Source organism: Mauremys reevesii, linkage group 2 (assembly GCF_016161935.1).
Source record: "Mauremys reevesii isolate NIE-2019 linkage group 2, ASM1616193v1, whole genome shotgun sequence".
In the NCBI taxonomy this organism is placed as follows: domain Eukaryota; kingdom Metazoa; phylum Chordata; order Testudines; family Geoemydidae; genus Mauremys; species Mauremys reevesii.
The window spans coordinates 168,904,630-168,918,415 of NC_052624.1; the positions used below are offsets into that span (position 1 = coordinate 168,904,630).

Here is a 13,786-nt window from a genome sequence, read left to right on the forward strand (position 1 = left end):
TTTGGATAGGGATGGGGTGAATGGTGGACAGAGCTAGAGCTATCTTACAATTTCCTCTTAATTAGCCAATTATTTATGCAAAAAAATCCAAATCAAAGTTAACTAATAGTATCCAATCATTTTACCAGATAGGTGGTTAATGCCAGCATTTTTCATGGAAAAAAGTTCTAAAAGAGCTGTTTTAAATGATATATCAAGGTATCACAGAAACCCCATTTCTTTTTCAATCCTTCTGTTCCCATTTAAACTACAGGTGCATGGAATTGTTCGCCGATCTAGTTCTTTCAACACTGGCCGAATTGAGCATCTCTACAAGAATCCACAGGCTCACACTGAAGGAAGTAAGGTTTTGTCTGTATAGTTATTTCTCATTCTACATTTCTTCATGCAGTAAATTGTTTCATAGTATATCTTCTCCTATCGATGTACAAATCATCTTTATTTAAAGCATACCAGCCTATAATCACTGTAAAGTTGTCTCTTCCCAGTGGAGATGTGGGATCTGTTGTAAAGTTTGTCATTCAGCAGCCAGCCATTCCTCTTGTCTGTCTTTCTGTCAGAAGCTCTATCTCCGTAAGAAGTGAAAGCAGTTTTCAGATCCAATTTGATATAAAATTTTATACTTATGAATTGGCTGGAAAAAATATATAAAAATATTTAAAGTAATTCATTGAGAGGGGAATGGGGAGGCATCTTGTACTCAGTACAAATTTTGATGATGCAGTTTTCTTACACCAAGATGTTCAATAAAGATGTAAGTGCATGGCTAGACCTGCAAAAAGCTGCGTGAGGTTGAGAGAGGTATAGGAGGCTGGAAATGTGAAGCAGCACTGAAGTAAAACAAGTTTTGAGGGTAATTATCTTTTTAGTTACATAAAATGGAGGATCATCTTATATGCAACTTTGTATGGAATATTGCTCTAGCACTGAAATAGTTTTACTTTCACATTGCCTTTAAGGTGTGTGTCTTTGTTTTTTAAGCAAGCCAAAAAGTCCCAGCTACACCATAGCTTGGTCATAGTAGCAGATAAAAATATAGTAACACCAAGTTACACAGTAGATCAAGATTTAATGAAGTAAGAGAATTGCAATTGGTGCCTTGGGGTAGATTCTTTTGACTATGAGAATAGGCACAGGTCTGGTCCAAAAAAGTTTGCTGCATGTGGATTGTGCTCTTTCACTTTTTTGATCCTCCTTTTTAATGACTATTGAAAGCTGTTAAGGAAGAGTGAGATGTTTTAAGATGTATTATCCATATATTGGTGAGGCTCAAATCTGGATTCCAGTGTCTCATGACAAAAATAGAGGTCTGGATGAAAGCCAGTTATCTGTGACTCACCATGAATAACATTATCACACACACACAGATAACACATGCAGCCCTGTTAGGGCTCCTCCTTGCTGGACACATACCAGACTGTAGTGGTTTTGGGGCCACTTCATGTGCTTTAAGCCTCCAGAGTCTTAACTGAGTCCAGGCATTGCTCCTGCCTGGGGTCAGTAGGCATACTCTCCTGGTGCCAGTCCTCTGTCTAGCACCCCTTTCTGAGAACTGAGACACCCCCCAGCCCTCCCCCCCCCCCCAGTCCAACTGCTTAGCCCTTGTGTCCATTGCTGACCTTCAGGCTCCTCCATAGCATAAGTAAACCCTTTCTCCAAGCTCCACCTTGAGGGTATTCTGGCTTTACACTTAACACTTCAGGAGTATACCATAGCAAAAGCAAACAAACTTACACTTTTCACAGGACTCTAGACACAAAAACTATTTACTTAGCATAAGAAATATACAATTTAGACAAAGCAATAAACATATCTGTATGCATTCCCCTGCCTCCTTTTCATCACCACTTTGGAGAGTTCATTGGGCTTAGAGCTGAGTCCTTGAAGCAGTCCAGGTTCCCCCTCCTGCACATGACTTCTCTTCTTAATCATGGACACTCTTCCCCCTCTGACCTTTGCTGTCAGTGCCCTTCTGCTCTTCTGCCCAGTTTCCTCCTTTTCTGCTCTTTTCTCAAAATGGTGACCGAGACCTTCTCTTTTATAACCTCCAGTCCCTTTTGTTAGGTGATCCTCTGTTCACCTTCGCCAGGTGATCCATTGCATGTCTTCACTGCAGGGTGCTACAGCAGCATAGCTATGGTACCCCGTAGTGTAGATGCAGACTACAGCGGCGGAAGGTTTTTTTGTCAGTGCAGGAACTCCATTTCCCCAAATGACGGTAACTGGGTTAATGGAAACATTCTTCTGTTGACCTAGTTGCGTCTACATTATAGGTTAGGTCACTTAACATTAGCACTAGCTAGTCATGGTTTACACTAAGGTAAATGAGATCACAATCAGATCCATCACATCTGGCAGGAGAACTTTTTCATTTGAGGGCCTTTGTCTTTGAAATTTGCTCCCTTGGATGGTTTAACAGAGCCCAAGTCTATCAAGCCTCAGAACGTAATGTAAGATGTATTTTTATTTGGTTTGATTTTTGCTTGGTTTTATCTTTTAAAATTTGAAAGAAGGCCAGTGGTGGTCAAAGCTACCCATTATGGGAGGCTTGTCATTTGTATTTTAAACTTGAAAATAATCATCTAGTTGCTAGAGCAAAAGATCATCTGAAGAGCAATAAAATAAATTAGTTTCCAGCCAAGACAGTATTAGAGATCGGTCTACTGCAGTTTAAAACGCCATGGCTCATGTGGTAAACTGAAGCACAAGAAAATAAAGAAAGAGCTACAGTATTCTTTTTCGGATACCTCTCCTGAGCTTGTGAAAGGAAACTGAAAAAAGTATAGAACACAGAAAAAGAAAGCAAATACTAGTAATTTTTAACATTCTTTCTCAATCATTTTCCTCTAATAGAGGAATGATAACTATCTGAATCTGATGTGGAAGAATCAGGCTTGGAATCTCAGGAAAGTCTGTTCCATGGCAACTATTTTGAAACAATAGGTCTCTAAGCAGTACCTGAGGAAATAAAGAAGCAATCAAGTAGTTTAGTCTCATTAGCGTCTAAAAGCTGTGTGTATTCCCTGTGCATTCTTCACAGGAGCAACTGATTTCAGTTTGAATAAAAGCACACTGCAATGGGTGTGTGTCTCAAGAAGCAAGTAGTGAAATTTTATAAAATTCTGCGAAGCAAGCAAGATTGTGACTATATGCCCAAAATAGATTCCATATCTGTTGCTTTCTAAAGGAGACTTCTAGGTCAGACACAAATAAATTTTAAATGACTGTGTCCAAAGTTCTATGCACGTCGCCTATTTTGTAAAACTACCGAACAAATAAACCCTGTCCCAGATACAGGTCTCCCCTTTTAAACTGTTATCCATAAAACTTCTCCTTTCCACAAATAAAATCTTCCCACTTTTATCCCGAAAAGTCCATTCAGCATAGCTGAATAAATTGCTGCCCTATTGTAAAGAGGAATAAGGTGGTCATGAGGGTAGTCTGGACCCAAACTACTGTGAGATTTACACTTCCGGTCTGGAATTCCACTCAGTAAGCAGACCACTGCATTCTTTCTAATAGCTTGAAATTTCTGAGTAGTCTTCAGGCATAGCTTATGTAGACTGTGTTACAGTGATGCAGGTGACCCAAGGCATGGATAACTGTAGTAAAGTCTGCGTATAGAAAAACCTTCTTGACAACTGCAAAAAAAAAAAAAAGAGAGAGAGGAAAAAAGTGCAACCTTATCCTCTAGGATCTGGAACCTCAGGGGCAGCTACTAATCAAACATTATGCTCCCGCCTCACACCCACCTCACTTGCAAACCTCATTAATAAACAGTAGTCACCCAACTTCCATGGAAGAAACTCATATACTCTCTGCATTTCTTACTCCTGAGGGAATTCTGTGACAAAAAAAGCTTCTGTGCACAATATTTTAAAATTCTGCAAATTTTATTTGCAAGAAATAAATATGAAGGCTCCAGCCTGGCAATGGGGAGCACAAGCCACTGGCTGCACAGAGGTGGGAGATCACCCTGAAGGCCCCCCTCAACCCCACCCCACCCCACCCCACCATGCCCGGGACACAAACTCCACGGTGAGGCTGCACCCAACCCTGACACAGTGCAAGGGCTGGGCCTGACCCAGAAACACCCAGGGCCCAGCCCCTCCGTGCCAGGCACACCGGTTTTGGTTAGGCAGACTCAGCCTGGCAGGAGCCAAGTGTAGGGGGAATCCAGGTGTGGGGTAAGAGGTTTGTGTGGAGCAGTCTGGGTGCGGGGGAGATCTGGATACACAGGGGCTTGTTGGGGAGGGTTCTGGGTGAACGGGCAATGGGACTCTGTATGGGGGTTCCAGGGGAAGGTGCTTGGGGCTCAGAGTGGGGGTCTGGGTGTGGAGGGATGTGGCTCACGGGGGGGTGGTGTCTGGGTTTGGAGGGCTCAGTGGGGGGTCTGGGTGTCACTGGTTTGGGCTCAGTGGGATGGGGGATGTGGCTCATGGGGGGGTCTGGGTGTCACTGGTTTGGGCTCAGTGGGATGGGGGTGCAGGGGGCTCATTGGGATGGTCCAGGTGGGGCTCAGCAGGGTGGGGGTTCAGGTATGGGGGGGCTTGGTGGGGAGTTCGAGTACAGGGGGTGAGGCTCAGAAGGAGGGGTTGGGGAGCCTGGATGCATGGGGCTTTGAGCGATGGGGGAGCAGCTCCCTGCACAGCAATCCCTCCCCCTGCAGCTGAGGAGTGATGGGGACAGGAAAAGGGGTGCGGGGTGTGGAGCCATGGGAGGTTTCTGAGGGTGGATCTGACCTGGACCTGACCGCTCTGTGCAGGGGAGGAGGAAGTGCGCTCCTCGCTCAGCCCAGCCCAGCGGGGACTAGCAGCTGAGCCTGGCGCAAAGTAGGAGCCACTGGCCAGGGTGTCCCCAGCCTCATCCCACCCACCCCGTCAAAGTGATTTACCTCTCCACTGGCTGCTCCGGGTGCCGGAAACAATGTGGCTGCACTTCTGAGGAGGGGCGTGTGACCGCTCCCTTTGCTTTCCCATCAGTCATTTTTCTCCCAGGAAGCAAAAAATCTACGGGGGCAGGAATTCTGTGCACACATAGTGGTGCAGAATTTCCCTAGGAGTAATTTCTTCTGGTTGCTGCTCTGAATCCAAAAGAATTATCTCCTTCTTGTCTGCCTGAATCTCAGCCAACTAGTTCTCATTTAGAGAACCCTTGGCTAGACACTGAGTCTCTTATCTGACTGGTTGATTCTAAAGACATAGACACACAGTTTGAGTGTTGTCCACATACTGAAGACCCTGCACCCCATACCATCTCACTATCTCCTATAGCAGTCTCATATTCACATTGAACAGGAGGAATGACAAAATTAGATCCCTGTGGGACCTAACAGGAGAGATTATTCATCTTGCCTGAAGGATCTCCCAGTATTCTTCTGTGTGACCTCTCAGAAGCAAAGGAATGGAGCCATTCAGTTTCCAGTCCCCTTTAACACACTCTGGAGACCAAAAGCATCAGCAAATAATCTATGTTAATGCAATGTCCAGGGTCTTGCTTTAGCAGATTAAAAACAACAAATCAGTCAATGATTATTTTTAACAAAATAGTTTTCTTTAAAAATGGAGGTACTTCATAAGCTATTCATGTACATTATTTTTTGTACTAGAAATGTTAAAACATATTTACCAGGATGAATAAGTTGCATTTTGAGATAAATTCTCTACGGGTTGTAGTTTGAGGACAAGGACAAAGTTGATAAGTTACATGGTGTCTTTGTTTTGACAGGAGTTGGCTCACGCTGATAACTCCTTTTTCACGTATCAGTTAGAAACTAACCAAATCAGGAAAGAATAAATAACAGCTGCATGACCAATGTATCTAACCACAATTGAGATTTTGTCAGTAATGTCATTAAACATGTTGCATTGCCTGTTATGAAGTTTTTCTTTTTCTTTTCTAAATTACTCTTTCCTTAGTGGTACTTCATTTTTAGAACCTAAAGCTTTCAGGTCGGAAGTGCTGAGTCTTACTGTATTGTCATCTGCACTTTCAACCTATGACAAGTTTAGTGATGTTAGCATTCCTTCTCTGCAGGTGTTTGAGAATCATCTTTAGCTGCTTAATACACAAGGAAGCAAACTGACTTGATCACAAAATCTTGTATTACATAGTCTTGTTGGTTAAAAACACTTTGTGTGATTCAGTTGTATATTTAATGTTAGTTGTCACTGTGAAATATATTGTAGAGGGGAAATTGGCATAGCTACCATTGAACATTAGAATATTTTATGTATTATGTTTTCAAAAAATAATAGTTTTTCAAGGCTTGGCTTCTACTATCAAATAAAGAGCTGTCAGTTATGAATGGCTTTGACTGGCTTTCTTGTCAGCTGACCATGAACAGAATATAGCAGAATATTTATGACCTATATCCTTCATACAAATTAGTAATGAATGACAAAGTTGGTATGTTTTGTTTTTTTCTTACCCTGGCATAAGACATTGTCACGAGTACCCATGCAGAGTGAAGGATAGACATCGTTAGAGGGCATATGGTACTCCTCTTTAATTGCATTCCAAAAATCATTGTGATTATAAAATTGTAGATATACATAACGCTGGGATGTATGTGAAATGTCTGGGGATAGGTGAAAAAATAATTGTCATAAATAGCCGAGAGAGTGGTGTGCTCTAGTGGCCTGAGCTGAGTAGTTGGTACTTAGTACAGGAACCCGTGAATTCTAATCACAGCTTGACTTTGGCTTTATGGTCTAGGTGAAATCGCTTAATTTCTCAGCCTCAGTTTCTCCACCTTCACTGGGGGAGGTGTGAGGAAATGAATTAATGTAGTTAACTTTTTATACAAATATGTTGAAGGTGCAGAACACTATGCAAGCATTTGGTAACTGCAAAAGTAGTAATAAGAAGATACTTTGGAAAGAAGGCATAAAAATGTAAATATTTTCAAGGGATATGGTCAAGTAATTTAGCCTTCAAATTTAGACTTTGTTGAAAATCTACAGCAGTCAGCATTAAAAAAGATACTCAGAAGTAGTTACCCGACAGTGGTATGTGATATACTGCACTTATTTCCTGCTATAAATACAGGCAAAATGTTTAGTTACTTAGGTTTGTTAACTGAAGACAAATTCTATCTAAGATTTTCAAAAGTTATTAATGATTTGAACTGGCTGTCAGTAATAGAGGCCTGATTTTTCCACAAAGCTCCGAGTACACTCTCCATGAAGAACAGGCTCCTCAAAGATGTCACGAGCTGGGCATTCAAAACAAAGATCCAGATTCACTAGTTGCTTTTGAAAATCTTAGTCACTGATGTTTTAATGGTGATGGCTAAAAGCTGAATGTGACAATTTTGATTTTAAAAAAAATCAGTAAAAAGTATTGTTAAATGTTCCCCGTAAGTATTGGAAACCCAGACTAAACAGTTTTGTGCTAATGGGTGAGAATAAGTGAAGCTGTCCAGTTGAGTTTAAATATCCTTGTTGAATGAAGAGCAACAGATTAAGCAAGTAACATAAATGTTGTCGTTTTAATTTAAGGTGGTGCTTACAAATCTGGTAAGGAAGATTATATTTTTTTAAATAATGATTATTATCTAGACAATTTTCTTTTAATTTCTTATCTGAATAGTGTATGTATTTTTAAATAAGACCTTGGCTAAGAACACATATTGTTTTGAGAATTTAGTATATTACTTTTATTAGTCTAACTGTATATTCTTGAAATCTGAAGACATGAAGCTGCACTATGGTGATCTCACAGACAGTACTTGCCTGGTGAAGATAATTAATGAAGTGAAGCCCACTGAAATCTACAACTTGGGAGCTCAGAGCCATGTCAAAGTAAGTAACTTTCATCATTGAGAATTTTGAATGGTTAGTGAGTGTGTGCACTGTATATCTATTCATAATTTTAGTCCACAGCCCTACAGCATTTCAATTACTAGTTATAACATGTGAGCATTGCTTTAAATCCTAGCAAATACTACTAACTTGGTGCTGAATACTGTCCCAGTTTCCGTACTGAATATAAAATTAAACCTCAAGTGGTAGTATGAGGTTAAATTGGCATTGCCAAGATTATCCCCAATTTTTGAGGCTTAGTGTCTCTACCGTTTGAAATAACATTGGGTTCAAAATGTCCTGAAAAGAAACCCTAATAGAAGACTAGCATACTGTTGGTTTGTGTCTGAACCAAAACATTGTTTTAAAGTAATATTTTATTTTTAGCTGATATATGTGATGACGTGTACGAACCTGACTAAAAAATTCCAAATAGCTGAGTGCTGGTCTCAATTCTGATCAGAAGCCTTTCGGGTGAAATATTTAGTTCCATAATATTCCTCACCCCAAGACTCCAACTAGCAGTCTTTGACTTGCTCCTCCTTCTCTGTCCACCAGTTGTCTGCCCTTTGATCCTGTTGGTGTCTGTTTTGGAATGCTTTGGAGTAGCCCTTCGTTATTTTATTTTTATATATTTTTATTTCCCAGGTATTTGCAACTTTTAGTGCAGGGGTTCTCAAACTGGGGGTTGTGACCCCTCAGGGGTCCCAAGGTGGTTACCTGGGGGTCACAAACTGTAAGCGCTGTGGGGCTGACAGCCCTGAGTCCCCATTAAATTAAATTATCCCCCCCATTTTTAATTTATAAGGGGTGTCACACTCAGAGGCTAGCTGTGTGAAAGGGGTCACCAATACAGAAAGTTTGAAAACCACTGTTTTTTAGTGTATGAGTTGCATCTGTTGTTGCTACTAGTCTGTTAAATTTATAGTGGGTACCATAATAAAACATTTACAGTGTCCTGTATGGTACCTACAGAAAGTCTTTTTCTGAGTGAAAGAGACTAACCTCATTTAATCCTTTACTAATATGGAAAAGATTACCCAGAAATGAGCATTTCAAGGTCATTGCTGGCCCTGCTGATTTTTCTCCAAAGAAGAATTTAACCTTTCTCTCATTGATGCTTTTTCTTTTTCTGTTTCTTTTTTTCTTTTTCTTTTCTCCTGGATACACGACTGATCTTCAGGTGTTAATTGACAGAACATTGTCTGTAACAGAACCACAATACAATAGCCACCATTTTCACAGCTTCTTTTATTAAAATCGGATTATTCTTGCCATAGAAATAATTGGAGCTTCTGGCACCCTACTTAACAGAGAATGCTTCAAATTAGTTTTGTACCCAGTCTAATTGATGTTTATTCATTTGCAATTTGTGTATTTGTTCATGAAAAGTAACATCTCCACCTTTTTATAATTCTCCAAGCATCTGTATAAGAATGTATCACTACCAGTGAAAGGTTCTGCCTGTGCCAGTTTTGAGGTAGACGGTGTGACATGTAAATGGAAAGAGAGTGCCATATACTTTTTCTGAAGGGGAAATGGAAAATTTTAAAACTGTGTCAAAGGGTTGAACTTACAGCTAGAGACACATCCGTAATTTTACCTTGAAATGCCAATCTGCTGTGAGTTCAGGAAAGTGATATGAGTAAAAAGGAGAATTTTCTGTTAATAGGATGGGCAGCTGCCTAATGTGCATGTAACTTTACAGCTACAAAACAGAAATAAAAACTGCACCTTATTGTAGTCATAGAATTCTCTTTAAACACATGTAGTTTCATTTACCATGGGGAATCATCATTTGCATTTGCTACTTCAGTTCTGTCTTATAAATTAGGATCCACAGACTACTCAAGTATTTGGTAGCAAATTGTGATTAGAAAACAATGGTAAATCAGCCACATGCACCTTCTGCCTCCTTCCTCTTCTAAGGCCAGGAGTGGGAGTGGGTACATAATTGCTTTCAAACTCTTGGGTCGAAGCCAGCAAAAGCAAATCGTGCCTAAAGACAGCAACTAATGACTGGTCTGATCATAGATATAAAAATTAAATGGAAGTATGTTAGCTTTTTAAGTTCTAAAAATAATATTTTGGTATTATCAAGATGATTTAGAACTGGTTCAGCAGTGCCCAAACGTTCTAAGACAGCTGCTGACACTAACTGAGTTGGGAAAGTACCTGTTCCTTTATAATAAGCTTTTGCAAACTGGTGAACATCCTCATTAGCACATGATTTTAAGCAAAGCTTGCTTTAATCATAGCCTATGTAAATTAACCACTTGTGCGTGTGTGTGTGTGTGTGTGTGTGTGTGGGGTGTGCTTTCAGAGAAAAAGTTCTAATCTTAGCTTACTTTACATTCTGGTCACTTTGAATCAATGACGTCTACAGTGTTTTTTGGTGGTGTTTATGTTGGCTTGTGTTTATGTAGAATAAAGTTTTCTATCACACTCCCTTCCAGTTAATTTTATGTGAGCCATGCTGAAAGTAAGGAAAATAAAATAATAGGAAGTTGGTCTGGTTTCCTGTAGGAAACCAATGAAGATGAAATTGGTTCTTGGAATGAACCCACAGAAGTCTGGGAAATACTGACAGAGAAGACCATTTTTCTCAATCGTAAACAGTGAGGATTATGACTCATGAGTAGGTCATTGAGAGGCTGATTTAATCTTATGCTGGAGAAAGTGAGAGATGAATGACTGAAATTTGCTCGTTATTAGAAACAGTAAACTTAACATGATATCATCATCAGAGTAGGAACAAATTATCCAGTGTGTAATCCTGCCTGTTTTCATGAAGAATGGGGTTTACAACTTCAACGGAGGGTGTTCAGTAACAGTAGCACATTCACTTCAGAGATGTTACACTTGTAGTTTAATCTTAAATTCGGTCTGTTCTTTAGACACTGCTGTATCATGAATCATTACTACTAACCACGCAACTATTTTTTTCATTTGGGTAGAATTGATGGGGGTAATGGGTTACTGTGAATTGACTCCAAATGCCAAGCACAGAATAGGTTGTTTTATGTACATGCTTGATTAACTGAAACTGGTTATCCAAAACTCCCTGCTATAGTCCTGACATATGCCATGTCAACACTACCACTTCTGTTGGGAAAAATGCCACTCAGGGGTTTCGCCTTCGTAAGTTTTGCCAGTATGAGTGGTCGTGTGCACCATGCTACATCAGCGGGAGAGTTTCTCCGGCTGACGTAGCTACCACCACTCATTGGAGGGGGTTTAATTATGTTGCTGGTAGAGCTCTCACTTCAGCATAAAGTGGCTACACGTGAGATCTTACAGCTGTGCCACCGTAAGGTCTCTAAAGTGGGGCCGTAGACTTGTATACTTTAAAGTGTATTAACTACATTCAAAATTCCTTCAAATATCCAAAACCTAGTTTGACTGAATTTGTTTAGTGCCATTCCCTCAGACCATTTGGCTAATTGAGGGGGTATTGCATATTCACCTGTGTGTGTGTGTGTGTATAGAACAGTGCACAGCATCTTATAACTATTTTAGGCAAACATAATTGTGAACAGTATTAATTGCATCTGGCATCACAGTGCAGTATTAACTGTAGGTATTTTACTGTTGCCATCTTAAATTAATCAAGCAGGTGACAGAAATGTTTAAAGCAAAGGGCAGCATAACACTGATATAGAGAATTCTGTCTCATATTAAACAGCTTAGAGTTAAATTCAGATGTGGTACAAAGGGATGCAACTGATTTGTTTATAATGGAGTTAGTTTTGCCCAGTTACTCTAAGTCTGAATGTGTTCCTTTTAGTGTACTTGCTGTAATCAGTAGGAGATGACATATGGGCTGTTGGCAGTGATTATTGGTTTCTGTTGCCAAAACTGTTGTCATAAAATATATGAGATGTGAAAAAAATGGGTTGATGTATTGCAACTAGGGTGCCTAATGTTTGCAACACAGACACATCGGCAATGTGCCAGCGGCCCTAGTGTTAGTTTATATGCAAATAAGGTCTAACATCTAAAAATCCAAATATTGGTACTTTTTTCTACTTTGCAAGATAAATACAAATAGCTTATTGTTTTTGTTCAACAATGATAAAACCCTGAAGTTGATCAGGTTTTCTTAAACTGCAGTTGCTGAGAGAGGGTGGATCAGCGCTACGTTTTATTATTACTTGATCTGCATTTGGCACTGTGCTTGGAGATTGGCACTCTACTATATGATACCAAAATATCAATCAATAATAATATGCATCACTCATAAAGCACTTTTCATTTAGAGAACTCAGAGTAATTTAGGATTCTTGTCCCTATTTTGCAATGAGGAAACTGAAACTGAAAGGTTAAACAACTTCCTGTATGTGTAGAATCCTGGTTTTCTGACCTTCGGCCTGCCCTCTGTGCATTGAACCACACTGCCTCCCAAATGTAAGGTGGGAAGAATTAATATGTGACTAAACAAGAGGAATACTTCAAACAACCAGTTGTCCTCTGGTAGCAGATTTTATTCCATCTGCAGCAGCATCTCTGTTTTGGCTCAGATTTACTAATGCATTGCTAGTTTGAATATTTTGATACAGGGCCAGTGTTTGCTTCTAATCCGAATATAAAGGGACCCCCCAAAATGTTGTTTAGCTGAAATATTTTATGCAGTAGAAAAAGAATTCTCAGTATATTGAGGAATTTCAACATTATGGCCTGATTCTAGAGTAACTGTTGAAATCAATTTATGTTACATTGGTGTAAAGCTTGTGTAAATAAGAACAGAATCAGGCCCATTGCTTTAAGCTTGTTACTTTAGAATAAATTTCCGTGGGTTTATTTCTGCTTATGTAGTTCAAAAATGCTGACTGTTAATATGAGGTACTTTTTTGTAGTTGGCAGAATTTTTCACTCAGAATTTAATGCAGCATCGTATTAAATATTGTGCAGAATTGCACATAATACAGAAGTACTTATATGCTTTGATTTTCTTTTAATGTAAATTGGATTAATTTTTATTCCTTGGGTGCCTAAACACCAATATTAGTTTCTATGAGTGGAAATGTATACTTGGTTCATAGGCTCATGCTGATGTTTACTATCTATGTCAATATTGGAATTAGCACCACCTGAGTAATTTTTAATGTTAACTAACAATGAAACATGATAATTCAAGATGTAAATTCAGAATATCTGGCAATAAAATAACATTGGTCCATGTTTGTTTGGGGAAAAAAAATAACATGCTACCAAGCTAAAACACTTCCCTTTAAATTTACAGTATCAGAGGAATATATTTCTGCAATGCATAGGAAGTACCAGTATTTGAAAACTGGTTTATTTTCCTAAAACATATAGGTACTAGAATAAGCTTTTGTATATTCTACTCATGATAGTGGAAGGGTTGGTATTTGTACAGTTCAGTAATCAGCTGGATTAATTTACAGTCCTTTTAAACTAATCTTCTGGTTAAGGCCCTGATCCTGCAAACACTTACTCAAGGGCTTAGTTTTAAGCATGTGAGTAATCCCATTGAAGTAGTAGAATTTATATGATATGATTGTTTCTAATACCTATGTGTTTTCTTAAAACAAACCAGTTTTAAAAATACTTCCTCTGTATTGGGAGTATGTGTTACTCTCACAGTGTAAATTTAAAAGGCCGTATTTTTATCTTGGTAGCATCTGGATTTTTTCCAAACAAACATTAATCAACAACTTTAATGCTATTACTCATGTATTTAAAAATAAATGTGGGAAAAATGATTGTAGGATTGGAATTGAGAGACTTATTAATGACATTTATATAATTTTGTATCTATTCAGTTTTGGCCCTGATCCCGAAATCCTTATTTAGGTAACCCTCATTGACTTGAGTTCAGTTTTGCTTGAGTAAGTCTTGCAGGCTAAATCCTTTGTTAGGAAATTTTAAAGCATTCCCAGTCCTTGTGCACTATCAAAAATAATCAGAACTATACACTACTTATAAACTATAAATCACATAGTTTTATCCAGTATGCG

At 39.1% G+C, this 13,786-nt stretch overlaps 1 protein-coding gene across 2 annotated transcripts in view; it reads left to right on the forward strand.

Annotated features, from left to right (window-relative positions):
- GMDS (GDP-mannose 4,6-dehydratase) overlaps nucleotides 1-13,786 on the forward strand; it is a 544,205-nt gene that overhangs the window by 103,104 nt on the left and 427,315 nt on the right. For both annotated transcript variants that reach the window (XM_039525667.1, XM_039525666.1), the window contains exons 3-4: nucleotides 254-341; nucleotides 7,696-7,805. In XM_039525667.1, the coding sequence (XP_039381601.1) occupies nucleotides 254-341; nucleotides 7,696-7,805 (198 nt within the window). The remainder of the gene's footprint in view (nucleotides 1-253; nucleotides 342-7,695; nucleotides 7,806-13,786) is intronic.